At 44.7% G+C, this 17,493-nt stretch overlaps 1 protein-coding gene across 2 annotated transcripts in view; it reads right to left on the reverse strand.

Moving 5' to 3' along the window:
- Nell1 (neural EGFL like 1) overlaps positions 1-17,493 on the reverse strand; it is a 793,214-nt gene that overhangs the window by 560,110 nt on the left and 215,611 nt on the right. For both annotated transcript variants that reach the window (XM_075952299.1, XM_075952298.1), the window contains exon 10: positions 9,431-9,504. In XM_075952299.1, coding sequence (XP_075808414.1) covers positions 9,431-9,504 — 74 coding nt within the window. The remainder of the gene's footprint in view (positions 1-9,430; positions 9,505-17,493) is intronic.

Consider the following 17,493-nt stretch of genomic DNA (forward strand, 5'->3'; position numbering starts at 1 on the left):
GGATCTCTGCCTCTGCTTCCATCAGAGGCTGGATGAAGTTTCTATGGTGACAGGGAATGGCCAGTTCAGGCACCCTCTCCACTACTGCTTATGGTCTCAGCTGGGGCCATCCTGTGGATTTCTGGGATTTTCCCTGGTGCCAGGTTTTATGCTAGCCCCATAATGGCTCCCACAATCAAGATATTTCTTTCCTTGCTCTCCCTCTCTGTCCTTCCCCCATCTCAACCATCCTGTTCCCTCAGGTTCTCCTCCTCCCTCTTCTCCTTCTCTCCTCCTCTCTTTCTGTCCTCCCTTCTTCCCACCCCCACACTCCTGAAGGCATGGGTTCAACTCTCACTTCTGATAAAGAAGACTTCTTAAAAGTGACCATTCTGTAAAAAGCCTACTCTATATATTGGTTACATCAGTCAACAATTCTTTAAAAATTTCAATATTTATTTCTTTGGGGGCATGTGTGTTCCATGACATGCATGTAGTGGTCAGAGAATAATGTGCAGAAGTCAGGTCTCTCCTTCCGGCCCAGTTGTGGGGACTGAACTCAGGTTATCAACTTGGTAGCAGTAGGTTTCTCTACCTACTGAGCCATCTCACTGGCCCAAAACCAAGGGCTCTAATTAACCTTTAATATAGTTGATAAGTAAGACCAAATTCCAAAGTTTAAATCTGCATATTCTTAAAATAACATGAACTGAAATCATAGCTGTGTAAGTACACCTAAATCCACTGAAGTCCAGGAAAAACATTTTCCAGCTCTATTTTTGAGAACTACTGCCAGTAAAATGTAACCTGTCATTCCTATTTTTGAATAGTCCTGATTGTGGCGTGTTGTGACCGCTACACTGAGCTCTGTGTTAATATAAAAATGCGGCTGTTCTTCTTTTCCTATTTCCGAGTAACTACTCCATGTCAGCGGTCAAATGTAAACATCCCAAGTTCTATACAAATTGCTGGGCTCTGACTTGAATTTCTAACAACACCCAAACATCTGTACGTTGAAAAATGCCACCTCAGAGAGGAAATCTTCCTGACAAAAAAAATTGATGGTGGCGCAAATGGAAATGAGATTATTAGGAGTTATTGATCTTGGTTTAAAAATAATATGGTGGACCGGGTGGTGGTGGCGCACACCTTTAATCCCAGCACTCGGGAGGCAGAGGCAGGCGGATCTCTGGGAGTTCGAGGCCAGCCTGGTCTACAAGAGCTAGTTCGGGACAGGCACCAAAGCTACAGAGAAACCCTGTCTCAAAAAACCAAAATAATAATAATAATAATAATAATAATAATAATGTGGGACCTCGCTGTGAGAGCCTGTCTCCTAGCAATGTCAGAAGCTACTACACCCAGGAGGTCTCACCAACATGACTGCCTAAACCAGAGATCGACAAGGAAAACACCAATACACGTGCAAAGTGGATGGGGGAAATCCCACAAAGCCTCATGAAGACTAACAGAACTAAGAAGTGCTGAGAGAAGAAGAAATCATCTCCCTCAGGGAAGAGCACACCAACTGTCTATCCAATACTAAACACGTGCATACAAGTAACATACACATGAGCAGGTTATATTTAAAATATATATGTACATACATATGTGCATGCAATAGCAATTAATAAAGAAAGAGAGCGTGTATTTGAAGGAGACCAAGGAGAAGGCTATGGAGGAGGAAATCTTCATATTATTCTAAATTTGGAGGGTGGGGGGTGGGGGGTTGAGGCAGGATTTCTCTGTAGCTTTGGAGCCTGTCTTGGAACTAGCTCTTGTTGACCAGGATGGCCTCAGACTCATGAAGATCCATCTGCCTCTGCCTCCCAAGTGCTGAGATTAAAGGTGTGCACCACCACTGCCCTACTATAATCTCATCATGTTTTTTTTTTAAAAAATTAAGAAACAAGTAGTCTAAAAACTAATATGTTAGATTGAAGGTATAGCTAGTGGTTATGAACTTTGGAGGCTCTTGCAAGGACCAGAATTTGGTTGCCAGGATCCACATCAGTTGGCTCACAACCTCCTCTAACTCCAGCCCAGGAGATCAAATAAGCCCAGCCTCCAAGTGCACCTGTTCTCACAGGCACATACACATGCACAGACACAAAGATAAAGCAGAGGGAAAAAATTCTTTTTAAAAATAATGTGTTAACTTCTGGAAAAACCTGTGAAGGAATTTGAGACAAAAGTTGTCTCTTATCCAATCCCATAAAACAGGAATGGGTGGAGAACTGAGTAGCCTTGCATCAGAGGGAGATCCCTAACTGAACCAAAGAACAGGCATTATTTGAACCAGCATCTCCCCTATTCTCTCAAGACAGTACTTGTGGAATATCATTTTCAGTTTCTTAGGGAGAAGTTGGTATCTTACAAACAACAGAAGCTATACAGTGCTGGGGGTTTAAACACAGAGAAAGGCTGCACAGGGCAGACCAGTCCCATCAACATCCTCTGTCCCTACTGACCACAGTCACTAAAAATGCCTCCATATTCTTCTGTGGCCTTTCATAGTACCATCCTTTGTGGAAGAGTCAGTGTGCCCTGACCTGAGTCTGTATGCTAGTTAACACTGATTGTTGACTTGACAAGATCGAGAGTTACTTAAGAGAAAAGCTTCCACTTATGCTGAAGAGGATGTGGGGTAAAGGGAACACTTCTACATTGCTGGAGGGAGTGCAAGCTGGTACAGCCCCTTTGGATGTCAGTGTGGCAATTTCTCAGAAAATTAGGAAACAACCTTCCTCAAGACCCAGCAATACCACTTTTGGGTACATATCCAAAGGATGTTCAATCGTGCCACAAGGACATCTGTTCAACTATGTTCATAGCAGCTTTGTTTGTCATAGCCAGAACCTGGAAACCACCTAAATGCCCCTTGACAGAAGAATGGATAAGGAAAATGTGGTATATTTACACAATGGAGTACTACATAGCAGAAAAAAATAACGACATCTTGAAATTTGCAGGCAAATGGATGGATCAAGAAAACATTATTTTGAGTGGGGTAAGCCAAACCCAGAAAGACAATTAGCATATGTACTCACTCATAAGTGGTTTTTAAACATAAAGCAAAGAAAACCAGCCCACAAATCACAATCCCAGAGGACCTAAACAACAATGAGGACCCTAAGAGAGATATACATGGATCTAATCTACATGGGAAGTATAAAAAGACAAGATCTCCTGAGCAAATTGGGAGCATGGGGACCATGGGAGAGGGAAGGGAGGGGGAGGGAGGGAGGAGAGCAGAAATAGAGCTCAATAAAAATCAATAAAAAATAATAAAAAATTAAGCCCAAGAGAGAAAGATAAACAGAGAGAGGGGGGAGGGAGGGAGGAGGAGAGGGAGAGAGAGAGAGAGAGAATCCTCCAGGAATGTCTATAAAGAATTATCTAGGTTACATCAAGAGTGGGGAAACCCCATCCCAACTATGAGTGGCACCATCCTCTGAGTGACTGAATTAGGAAACAGTGACCCACACCAGCATTCACTACTTTGCCTGCTGACTCTGAGTATAATATATCCTCAGCTCTAGCTCCCATGACTTCCCCACCATGATAAGCCCAGAGGGGACACTAAAGACCGAGCTGAAAGAATGTAAGAGCTGGAGGACAGGGGTGTGTCACAAAAAGGGACATGGCTGTTGCACTCGTCATCTGTTTAGTGCCCCTGCGCTACCAGAGCAAGACCTACATAAGACTAGACACATCACTGTTGCATTGGGGATGGAGAGGGGACCTACACAAGAACAAGACTAGACCCATCACTATTGCATTGGGGATGGAGAGGGGACCTACACAAGACCAGACACATCACTATTGCATCGGGGATGGGGAGGGGACCTACACAAGACCAGACACATCACTATTGCATCGGGGACGGGGAAGGGAGCCATGAGGCCCCACCTGTCTGAGAAGATCTACTGACACCTAACAGTTGCTGGGACAGAGATGCCCTTTTCTTCAGCTGTGTAGCCACTGATAAGCTACCCTCACTGAGAAACAACTTCCTACCCATGCTCGTGCAAGCAAGCATGATGAAACCCAGTAGCACCTACACATACCTGGGGAAGGAAGGAAAGTAGAGGGGGAATTGAAAGAAGAATGGTCTCAATATAAAGGCTAATGGGAAGCGAAGATGGCTAAAACTCATGTTATACATGTGTGAAATTTAAAGAATAAAAAAATAAGTATGTTTAAAATCTGTGAGTAATGAAGAACCGTCTCCCTTTGATTGCTTCTGTCAGAGGATTTCACCATAATGGGAGAAGAAAAGAACACACTACCTCTCTAAAGTTAAAAACCAAGAATTGTTACAGATAACATAAGCCTGAAGGGACATCATAGAAAAGCTAAAAAATAAATTCACAGCCAGACCACCAAGTTCTTATTCCAAACTATTTCACTCAGCCTCCAGGTAGCTTAATCCCTTATCCTGAGTCCCACATCTGTGTAGTGCATGCCTCGTAGGGTTATTCTGAAGTTAAAATGTCGTAACATGTTTTAATTGTAATATCCAAACAGTATCTAGAATACAAGAAATGTTAAATATTATAGTAAATGACTCCTTTCTCCTTGGACAAAATAATTCAAATATTTACAGAAGGTCAGTAAATCATTTTTCAAAACTGAACAAAATTTTTCCTCTGAATACACAGAATCACACATGCATGCATGGGCACACATACTGTTTGTACAAAGAGTTCTCTGGCCCAATTTCTTTCTAGGTTATTAATCCTGAACGTGGAGGAAAATGACCCAAAGTATACTGAATGTCTGTTTCATACCAGTAGGCTACTCAGATAAGACGTCATTTCAACCCATGCCCATTCATTCTACATGTCTCAAGCATATCTGCTCTGATCATCTCAGATGATGACAAGGACCTGGTCACAACTGAGACTCCGGTGAGAGTCACCAAAGCTTTTGCTCAAAATGAAGAAAAGAGTAGGTTTAGTGAGTGTCAGACCTGCGGCTTATACTGTGGTTCACAGCAGAGTGGGCAGGATTGCCTTTATCATCTCACCTTTCCCTGGGGTAGGAGAGAAAAACAAAGGTAGAATCTAAATCAATTATCCTCCCCGCAAGGGAAGCCATTTACAGAGATCATGCCATCCAGACTTGTAGTCAAGGAAAGTGGCTGGGCCATATGAGGTAAGGACAACTCATGCTCACTGAAGATTTAGATTTAGATTTTCTTCTCCGTGTGCTCAACATTCCCCATTGGGATGCACCTATCTTGGTGATGGAGGAGGGTCATCTGTCTATGTGTTACTTTCATTGGTTAATAAAGAAACTGCCTTGGCTTTTTGATGGGACAGCAGCTTAGATAGGTGGAATAGACAGAACAGAATGCTGGGAGAAAGAAAGCAGAGTCAGGCAGATGCCATGATTCTCCGACCCAAGACAGACGCAGGTTAAGGCACCACCCCGTGGTGATACACAGATTACTAGATATGGGTTAAAGCAAGATATGAGAGTTAGCTAAGAAGAGGCTAGATATAATAGGCCAGGCAGTGTTTAAATGAATACAGTTTCCGTGTAATTATTCTGGGGCTAAGCTAGCCATGCAGGAGCCAGGCGAAACAAAAAGCAAGCCTGCTCGCCTCATCACTACATCTTGGGCTGAAAATTATGCCACTTCTCAGGCCTGGGGGCTTCTTGGTTGATGAAGAGATGAAAAAGTCCTCGCTGCCATCCCATCTTCACCTTTGATGCTGGCAAAGGAGACCTACACCCAACAACTATTGACATTGAGATACAAGTCCCAGTGTCATTCAGTGGCTGTGATAATTACCCAACCAAAATTCACTTAAGGGAGGAAAAGTCTTATTTGGTTCACAGTTCCAGGTTAAAGTCCATAATCACATAAAAATCAATGCTGGAACTTGAAGTACAACACCCACAGTCAAGAGCAGAGTGAGAGACAAGGGTTCCAAGTGCCACCTGCTTACTGGCTCCTGTGCTCAGCCAGCTTTCCTCACACAGTTCAGCGACTAGCATAGGAAATGGTGCCGCCCACAGTGGGCTGAGTCAATCAACAAGACAAGACCCACAGACATACCCATAAGTCAACCTTATCTAGATAATTCTTCAACTAAGGCTTTCTTCCAGATACTACCCTGTCAGAGTAGTCAGAGGGTAAAAAAGTAAAGCACTGGGCAGAGGCTACTAAGAGGAGGATTTTCACCCAATTAAAGGATTTTTTGGTTGCCAATGGATTCTAGCCAATCTATCCAATACTTGATGTGTTAACAACTGCCAGCCAAGGCATGTGCCTGTGGACACAGGTATTTTCAAAAAGAAAACTGTATTGGGCGATTTTCTGTGGTAGTTGGTGTCTAATGACTCATGCATGCTCCTGGTAGTCATACCCTCTCAGCAACCTCCTTCATGATAAATCATGATAAACTGGCCAGTCTGATGCAACTAACAGAATTAGAAGGAAGTGGTACCGCACAACTTTGGGGACTAGGTCTAGGAAGCATCAGATCTTCCACTTGAGTCTTTGGAAAGGTTTGTTCTGGGGAGAGGTAGTCTCCATGTGAGAAATATCTGAAACCATTGTGCCACAAGAAGGTATCCACACGGTCATGCAAAAAAAAATCCGGAAAATTTGTTTCAATTGTCCTAGATAGGAAGCATGTTGGACAACCAACATTCTGACTTCTGAAGTTATCAGAAAATTCTACCTCCAATAGCCAAAGCATTGTAACCACCTTGAAACTCCAAGTGAGAACTGCAAACAGGACTGCATTCAATGTACAAAACCACAAGAGATAACAAAAACATTGGTTTTAGTCGGGGGAGTTTACACCATACAAGTACAAGAACCTGAGTTCAACTCCCAGAACCCATATAAAAGGCTAGGAGGCTAGGTATTGTAGGGGTACGATTATAATCCCCATGTTAGGAGGAGGGAGAGGGAGAGAGAAAGGGAGAGGGAGAAGGAGAGAGAGAGAGAGAGAGAGAGAGAGAGAGAGAGAGAGAGAGAGAGAGAGAGAGAGAGGCTAGCTAGCCAATTTGACAAGTTCCAGGCCAACTCAAAGACACTGTCTCGAGAAAGTGTTGAAGACATCCAAGGTGATACCTAGCCTCCACATGCCCATATGTGATTGCACACAAGCACACATGCACACACGCACATGCCCATATGTGAACGCACACAAACACACATGCACACACGCATATGCCCATATGTGAACGCACACAAACACACATTCACACACGCACATGCCCATATGTGATTGCACACATGCACACATGCGCACACACACACATGCCCATATGTGAACGCACACAAACACACATTCACACACGCACATGCCCATATGTGATTGCACACACGCACACATGCACACACGCACATGCCCATATGTGAACGCACACAAACACACATGCACACACACACATGCCCATATGTGAACGCACACAAACACACATTCACACACGCACATGCCCATATGTGATTGCACACACGCACACATGCACACATGCACAGGCCCATATGTGAACGCACACAAACACACATGCACACACACACATGCCCATATGTGAACGCACACACATATTCACACACGCACATGCCCATATTTGAAAGCACACAAACACACATTCACACACGCACTGCCCATATGTGAATGCACACAAGCACACATGCACACACGCACTGCCCATATGTGAATGCACACAAGCACACATGCACACACACACATGTACACATGCACATGCACACACACACGTGCACACACCTCGTATAGTGATTTTAGTCACTATGTTTTAGGGAGTTGTTTTCACAGCCACAGGCAGGCAAAGCTGTCGAGTTCATGTTTTCCATTTGTTCTCCACGCACTCCTTACCCACAGAACACTGTCCTCTTGCTCAGTTAAATATAACATTTGCCTAATGAAGGCATCTAGCATATTTGGGGCCTCAGGATCCCACTCCACTTCTCTGAATACCTCAGTTTCTTCTTGGGAATGGCTTCTCTACTCAAGTGATCTGCTTCTTGACTTCTGAGATCCCTGGACTCTTCTGGATTTTAGGAACTCCGCAGTTCACCTAAATATTGCTTTCTAAACAATTGACTGCTTTTGGTAATATTACCCAGGGAGTGTTTCTGTTCTTTGTAACCAAAACTATAAACTGGAATTCTCTTTGACATATCAGGTACCCTGACACCAGTATCCGTCCCCAACACCCACAGCCAACCACGTAACAAGGCTCTTCAGCTCTGTTTCTATATAGTTCCTCAACCCCCTTATTCGTCTGCCACGCCACTGACACAGCTTTTAGTCAGCTTTTGCCTCTGATGGTTCAACTATATCCACTGCTCCTCCAGTTACCCCTCCACTGCCCCCAAAATATATGTGCGCTATATCTCCATGCACTTGCTGGGGACACTTGTCTCCATGAAGGTCAAGTCCACCTGTTCTATGGTTGTTTTCAGCTTCATCTGTCTTCAAACTCCACATGTACCCTAAAACTTCTCCAAGTCAAGTTATTCACAATTCCCTAAATATGAATAATAGTATTCTATTCCGTTATGGCTTTGGGCACCTGCAGATGTCCTCTCCTCACCAGACTATGCCTTCATCTCCATCCACCCGGGAAATAATCACTGGTGAAGACTGCCCATCACCTCCATAAAGCCCTGGTTGGCCTGGTTGTGCACAGTGCTCAGTGTGAGGGACTGACCAACAGGGCGAGACTGACCATGTAGAGTAATTCAGCATGTCTGTCTCTCCTCCCTGTTGCATGAAAACATTTCAGGAGCCCACAAGCTCCTTCTCCTCTGTTTATTGTATATTCACTCATTACACTTCTCCTAGACTAAACTACACATTTATGAAGAAAACAACTGCTTCCTATGTCCACCCATCCTAGCGCCACACTGGGGTTCAACAGTCACTGCTGTACACAGAGATCCAGGGCAGAGCGAAAATAAAGCATTCACCGCCCAGTCAAATTCTGGGAGGCATCGACTGCCTCGCAGGTGATTGCTGAATGTTTACTAGCAATGATCTTTATAACTTATTTCATGGTGGTGAGAAAGAGAACAATAAGTGGGGGCGGGGTATGTTCTAGAATTCTATTACCACTTGGAAGTGGAGTCGGTCCAGTCAGAGCTGGTATCAAACATTCACTTGCCTACCACCACCCCGTAACCTTTCTCCAGGACCACCGTCAACTTTCCATCCACGGTAGCGCCTATCTCATTTTCTCTTTCACAACCTTCCTGCACTGGCTGCTTCTCACGCTGTGTTAGCCACTGAACGCAAGCTTGTTTCACAGAAACAGGGGCTAGATCCTCTCTCTCCTTGACTCCAGCCTTCCGGTTCTGCCCCTCAGGGACCCAACTCGGCCAACACCCCCCCCAGAGGAGCACCACATGTCTGTCTTTTGTCTGCTCTGTGGAGGTGACAGGGACCACAGACAAACTTACTCGACATTCCCGGCAGCTCTTGGTTAAAATCCGCTGGCCCTCGGCAAGAACTTTTCCTCCGTAGATACATTTTGCTGCAAGAAAACAGAGAGACAGTTCACGCCTGGTCATGCTGTGCCACAAAATGTTCTCAGAGGCTCCATCCGATGCCAACAGATCCCACAGGAACATAGATTCCCCGAGTCTAAACCAAATAATGTAATGTAGGTAATGTGCTGTAAATCATAGGGAGAATAACATGAATAGCCCCTGAGGCCATCAGCCAAATTTCAGTTTTTTGTTTTTTTCCCCATTTACCTTGCAAAGTCACCCAATTGATGGCAAAAGAAACCAAAGGGTAAGTTTATTCAATAAGATATGAAAAAAAGTTAGTTGCCATGACCGGGCAATTAGCAATAGGTTTTATGTTTGGCTTTTCTCTCTTTTTATTAGTGTGTAGGTGCGCACATGCTCACAAGTGCAGATAAAAGCAGGGGCATGAGGTGGTTTTATGCCAACATCAGGTGTCCTCCTTGGTCCCTCTCCATCTTATGTCTTGAGGCAGGGTCTCTCGTCTCTCACTGACCCCAGCACTCACTGATTAGACTAGCTGGCTAGCGACCCCCAGGGATCTGCTGGACTCCGCCTTGCCAGAGTTGGTATTATGTAGCCATGTTCAGATTTTTCTATGAGTCCTGGGAATCTGAATTCATGTTCTCATACTCGCACTGCAAGCGCTTTATGCGCTGAGCCATCTCCCTAGCCCAATTAGCAGTAGTTTTGATGCAGACAGCCCTGCTATAAGTTGAGCCTCTGGGTAAAAGGCGTATGTTCTGTTCATCAACCTTTCATTACAGGGAGGATTCCATATGCGCTTCTTTATGATATGGGAGGTGAGCGCCCTGAGCCTAGATGTACTTAACCATACTCAGACAAGTATGAAATACAAGCCAACCCAACCAATTGCTACATCAGCACACTGGAGGGGAGGCCTTGCGAGAGGTGAGCTGTGTGGGCTAACAGGCAGGGCAGAAAGTGGAAGTCAACCCTGCAGAAAATTTCAAAGAGAAACAGCTCGATTGAGATTCTGCAGAGACCTGGTCCTTGACTTAACTTGCTGACTCACTTTAAGCATGTGCAGAATATGTCAATTTGCTGTGACCCCTCTCTGACTCTACGAGATTTTCCAGTCACTTCAAGAGGAACCGAAAGCAAAGGTCTGGATGAACTCTTTCCTGGCCCGATAAGGGTCCTTCTAGCCCCAGCTCTCCAGAGAAACAGAAATAAATACACACTTGCCTTTAGTTCACAAAACCGTTTCACCTCTCAGACCCTCCATTTCTGTATCTATTAAAGCTGGGCTGATTAAATTTGGTAGTTACCTGGACCTACAGTCTTCTCTTCCTCATGGAACATTCACATCTGCCTGGCCCTGTCTCCATAGACACAGAAAGGGAGAACCCAGAAACAAACGCTGATTTACTTAACTCAGTGCTTCTGTGGGATGGATGCTGGGACGTGCTGCCCAGAGCCCTCTGTGACAGCTCACGTATTTCTACAGCTAAAGGAACAATGCCACCCACCCAACAGGTCTCAGGCAACGGTTGGTCTAGGATCTGTGCTGGGCTGTGGAGAGTCACTTTGCCCAAAGTCAAGCTCCTTACTAGACCAGCCCACAGCCAATAAAAGATTCACTAAATGACACTGAATCCTGCTTTCCTTGCCTGATTCAGGATGACTCTAAAAGGCCATTCCGACTCGGCATCCCAATGGAAAAAAGTGAGGCGCTTGCTGTGAGTATATCGTCAACCTCTTTCTGCTTCCCTCAGCATCGTGGATTTTAACCCTGCACTGATCCTGTGTGTGTTTCTAATAAAGCATGTGGGAATCTCCAGTGTAGACAGTTTCCTGTTAACACACGACCTGCAGCAACCCACACCACCCGGCTTCACCTCCGTATTCTCTTCTCAGTGAATGATAACCACCATCTCCACCAGCTCCTCCCCTGCCTGCTTCTTGCCCATGTGAGTAACCAAAACTTCTGCCCCATCACGCTTCTTTGTTCCTCACCCTGACAGTGTCTTCAGACTTCAGCATCCCTCTTCTTCAGCACTACCAGAACCTCCCTGCTCCCTGTTCCAACCTCAGCCTTTTCCAATTCTTTCCCAGACAACACAAAAGGATCTCAAGACCCAAAGTTGAGAATTTGGAACCCTATCTAAAAATATTAGGAGTCCCTGACACCTTCGGGAAAAATAAAAAGTTCAAAATGCTTAATTAGGCAGATAGTCCATTCTGATAACTTTTCCTTATCTCTCAAAACTACAAAAACTTCCCACCTTTGCTTTTCTCGCCCACTCAAATAGTTACACGCCTTCTAGCTTTCTCTCTGACTACCGAGGTTTGCATATATTCTTTTCTTCTATAAAAATACTCAGATCTCCATTATCAACTGACCCCCTTCTGTTATAGTTGGGGTTCCTATTGCTGTGATGAAACACCATGGCCAAAAACAAGCTGGGGAGGAAAAGAGTTTATTTAGCTTACACCTCCACATCACTGTCCGTCATCAAAGGAAGTCAGGACAGGAACCTGGAGTCAGGAGCAGATGCAGAAGCCATGGAAGGGTGCTGCTTACCGGCTTGCTCAACATGGTTTGCTCAGCCTGCTTTTTTATAGAAACTAGGACCACCAATGCCCACAGGGGGCTGGGCATTCCTCCATCAAGCACCAGTTAAGAAAATACCTTAGAAGCTTGCCTTCAGCTGGATCTTATAGAGGCAGTTTCTCTTTCCAGGTTCCCTCCTCTCAGATGACTATACCGTGTGTCAAGTTGAAAAAAAAAAAACCTAGCCAACACAATTGGCCTCTGGATATCTTGATATACAAACACATCACCATTAAACCACAACCTTTCTTTTGTGTTCCTCTCCAAGATTTCACATTAATGAAGGCATCACAAGAGAAAACACGGGACGAACTTAAAGTCCCACAGCTTACAAATAGAAAGACTCTAAGAGTTGTGTCTTTCAAAATAGTCACTCTTTTTAAGTCGAGAGCCTCTGTAAAACTCCTGAAATCTCATTCCTAAAAGTTTAAAGTCTCTCAACTGTCGGGTCCTTAAAGAATCAAAAATAAATTAAATTCTTTCTAACCGCAAGAGGGAAGAACAAGGGCACATTCCCCACCTGAGCGAAGTAAAACCGAAGACCAAAATGTAAGTAATCAATGTCCAGTACTTGGGATTCACTCGTGACCGTCTAGGCTCCTCCAAAGGGCTTGGGTCACTTCTTTGACTTGCCTACTGCAGTACACACAGCTTGTCTTCTGGGCTTTGGAATGGCCCCACTCCATCCCTGCTGCTATTCCTGATGGTCATTCCCTGTTGTGAGCATTTTGAAAATGCTGGGGTCTTCTGTGGCAATTGGGCTGCACCTCTCCTAGGCTCTCTTCATGGTGCCCATCCTCAATTTCTCTTCGTGACCCTTTCAGAAGAGAAAGCGGGTCTTTCCTTCTCCTTCACTTAAAAAAAACCACCTATCCCTCCCTGACTATCCTTTATGCCCCCAGTGTTCTAGATATATCCATGACAGTTATTCATTGCCCCTAATGACATTCTGGGTATCCCCCCCCCCAATTGACTTATATGGGAAGAACCCATCTCCAAGGCCCTGAGATTCCTATGTGATAAATTCCCATACTCCTAAACACGGCAGCTGCCAACTTGGCAAGGTGGCTCGTGCCAGAGTGACAGTTTTGCTAAACGCACTCCCGTCAACACTGCCATCTGTTTTTTGGCATGGGCTGGGAAATGCAGAAATTCTCCTTTTCTTTCCCTTTGGAACCTTGCCACTCCACAATGGTATTAACACGCTTGCCGCCTCCCCCCGCTCCCCCCCCCCCCGTCTTAAAACATTCAGCTGGTTCCTTTCTTCTCTGGAAGGCTCATGCAGAACTCCTACCTGGAGACAAAAATGCCTTGTTGTTTACACCACACTCAGGGACACATTGTGCATCCACTAGGCTGGTAAAAAACAAATGTCTGATAAAATGTATGCCCTCCCATCATAGGAAGCTTCGGGTTGAGGGGGGATGAGGTTGAGGGGGGGTGATACCAGCTCATGCCGCATGCCTTCGCCATTGGCAGCTGTGGCAAGGGGCAGAAAGTGCCTACGACATGATGCCAGCTGCCCACGAAATAACCTTAGCTATTTCAGGATTGGAAACGCCCCTTGCTTTCCTGTTCCTCCCCGCTCCTCTGAGAGAACCCTTTCTTTCCCTGGCATTCCTCTCCTTATGTCGACCATCAGTCCTCGTTATCCAACCTCCTGAGCTGTAGCCAAAAGCCTTAGTCTTGATGTCTGAGGACATTCAAGCATAAGGCGGGTCAGGCCCTGCTGCCTTTGGCTGGGCACTGGAGAGTTCATGTCGAGAGCTTTCAGTGTGAGCACAGATGTAAGTGGATACCTGGAGCCCTATGCGCCACACCAGGGCTGTGCAAAGCGGAGCATTTCACGGTGTCCAACCATGAAATTGAAACCCGGCCCAGCACACACTTCCTCGGGATGTCTGAAGCAAGCATCCTGGGGATTTGGAGACTGTTTATTGTTCTTTTTGCACGCACAGACACCTAGGTTTTTTAGATTTGACCTTGATTTCTTAAATGCAAATGCTGGACACTTTTGCCACCTGCGCGCACACTGAATACACAATTGACAGGTACCGCTTTGGATGGCCCTGTCAGATGTGCATATGAGGTTCGTCTGTCCACATTCCAACACCTGTTCCCTCACACATGTCAGCCATCCCTGGGCACTTGGTGACTTTGAGTGTCAGAGACAGCACCCGGCTTTTTCCTTCCAAACTGGTGGATCAGAAGAACTAACCACCCAGGGATTCTCCCATCCTCGCTACATTAATTCACAGAGTTTCCAAACACCCCCTCTCCGAGCAAGACACCCACATCAAACTGAATGTCACTAAAACTTCTCCAGCTCACAGATGCAGGACAGAAGGCATCACACGCCCAAGCACGCAGCAAACTGGCTCTTCCCTCTGCCCTGTCTCTCTGCTTCACATTGCTTTTCTCCTGTGGGCTCTTGTTCAAACCTTGGCACCTGCTCTCTCACAGACACTGGCACAGCACAACACTTATATGCCAGGTCCTCTAGCTGTCACTCACAGCCATCCCTTCTCATCCTCTCCCCAGGCAGTCTCTGCCTGCTTGCCTCATCACCTCTACCTGGAACATGCCCGCATCCCATGCTTGGCCACGCCTCCAGCTCAGTTAAGACGGTACCCTTTCGTAAATCACTTCTCTGAATGTGCCATGGCCCTGCTTGAAAATTTCATCTTTAAAAATTTATGTCTATAAGTGTTCACTTATGTCAGGTCACGTGACTTTGAATGTCAGGAACCGCAGTCAGCTTTGTACTTTAAAAGTGGCAGATCAGAAGAGCTAACCAACCAAGGATTCCCCCTTCCTTGGTAAATTAATTCACTGAGTGTTCAAACTCCCCGTCTCTGAGCAAGACACCCATATCAAACTGGGTTTACAACATGCATGTTGGTGACCATGGAGGCAAGAGGGCATCCAAACCCCAGAGACCGAAGTTACAGACAAATATGAGCTGCCATGTGGATGCTGGAAACTAAACCCAAGTCCTCTGCGAGAACAGCCAGTACTCTTAACCACCAAGCCATCCACACAGCACCCCGAACACAAAGAAAACCTTCATTTTAAAATTAAAACTGCCAATGCGGTATCTAATGGCATAATTTTACATGTGCATTCCCCTCTGATAAATACATTCTTTCTCATAGGGGCACCTAAAACAACTCCTACTCACTCATAATACTCTGCTAAGCTGTTATCTGTGACGTTTTTCCTAAAGCATGCATGTGTGCACATTCATGAAAACTGTCTCACTTCAATATTGTTCTCTACAACTTGTGCCTGGTTCAATAGGAGCTTCCTTGATGTAGAGAAGGTTGCACGAGGATTCCAGACACCCAAACCCAAAACTACTTACCAGAGATTTATATTTTGAAACTAGTAAGAAATAAAAAGTCTTTCTGGCCAGATGCTCTCTATCTTTTAACTTTAAAGGTATATTAAACATTAATTTATTTTATTTGTATTCCCACTTACTTAATCTCTGAGCACATCAAAGTATCACCAGAGTCACTGAGAAAATTAGTTTTATCGAACCAACTCGACCTGAGCTCCATATAGATACAAAACTCTCCCGTTTTCTTTAGGTTGTGCTTTACCATCTTGGAGAAAGTGAGAAACTTTCTGGGAATGTCTTATAACCTGACAGTTCTTAAATGAACTAGAATACCAAAAGATGGTCATCTCCCTTATATATAATAGGAATTATATATAACCAGGTAGGCTTCATGGGTTAGCAAGGTGGTTCCGCGGGTAACGGCATGTTCTTCCAAAACTATGATCTCATTTCCTTGACACACAAGGCAGGAGAGAGGTGACAGCCCCAAGTTGTCCTCTGACTCCCACATGTACCTATACAGACACACACACACACACACACACACACACTAAATACATAAATGTAAAGGGGTCTTGAAGGTGTCAGCTTGGGGCCCAATCATTCTACTATGAATAATTTTATACTAAGTAGATTCAAAATAACCAAAACTGTGTGTCTCCATGAATCACATTATCATCGAGTCTTTTATAATATAGAAAAGTGGAAAACAACCTAGGCTTTTGATAACTGAGAAATACTTAGACAACAGCGAATGGTGGGAAACTGAAATCCGGTGAAACAAGATTCATAGTCTAGAAAAGTATGCAGACACATTTAAGTGATAATGGCTCAGTCAGAAAAGTAGAATATATAAATCCCATTGGTTTGTTTGCTTGCCTGTGTTTTGTTGTTGTTTGTTTGTTTTTGTTCTGGGGAGTTTTTCTTTTGTTTTTTGTTTGTTTGTTTGTTTTTGGGTTGGGGGATGTTTTCTTTTTGTTGTTTTTGAGACAGTACCTTAGATAGCCCCAGCAGGCCCCAAACTCCCTTTATAGCTGAGGCTGGATTTGAACTCCTAGCCCCTCTGCCTCTGTGCCCCCCGTGTTGGGACTGCAGGTTGGCAGCACCCAGCCCAGCCGCCACATTTCTATGTGACAGTATTCTCTTCAGATCATGTGCTTTGATGGAAAATCTACAGGGTTTGTAGCCAGCAAAGCTGGTTTAGGAGATCACTAGCCTTGCGGCCTTGGTAAATTGATTTCTGCCAGAAGTGCCTCTGGTAAAATGGAGGGCTGGCAATATAAGCTACTTTACTGTAGGAAGTCAACATAAAGGAGCAGAACTGTCCAGTGCAGCAGAGAACACAGTAGATGCACACAGGGTCTCTCACTATTAGTTTTCCTTTCTTTTTATCATTTTATACAGTGTCCTATACAATGGTGGGGAGGAGCAATCTTTAAAGATCTCCTTTTCATGACACATGTGAGTGTCTCTGTGTGTGTATGTCTGTGTGAGTCTCTGTGTGTATCATGGGTCAGGTCCCTTGGAACCTTAGATACAGACGGCTGTAAGATGCCATGTGGGTGCTGGAAATCAAATCTGGGTCCTCTGCAAGAGCAGCAAGTGCTCTTAACCACTAAGCTATCTCTTCAGCTGGAAAGGTGGTCTTAATCATTATTTCTTGGACCAGCCAAAGCTGAAGGAAAATGCTTCAGTGTTTGAAATTAAATACACACTGACATTTCTAATAAAGACACCTTAATAATGACAGATCTGTCCAAAGCCTCCAAAAAACTAAATGCAGAATTTGTGCCTTATCTTGATCATGCCAAATGAAAAGATTGAACCACATTAACTTAGGGGTTGAACTTTCACACTTCATGCCTAACCTGGGGTTTGAGCCTGAAGAAGCAGCCTGGTCACTTCAGATGTAAAGACTAGTGGGCAGTTGTAGAATATTGACATATGTTACATTTGTTTATGCTGGGGAACATTTGTTTAATGATGCAAAGATGTGTTGCATTCTTTTAGGTCGCATTTGCTTAACTGTGAGGCTGTGTTACGCTGCCTGCCTAAAACACCTGATTGGTCTAA

The sequence above is a fragment of the Microtus pennsylvanicus genome, chromosome 18, assembly GCF_037038515.1.
Source record: "Microtus pennsylvanicus isolate mMicPen1 chromosome 18, mMicPen1.hap1, whole genome shotgun sequence".
In the NCBI taxonomy this organism is placed as follows: domain Eukaryota; kingdom Metazoa; phylum Chordata; class Mammalia; order Rodentia; family Cricetidae; genus Microtus; species Microtus pennsylvanicus.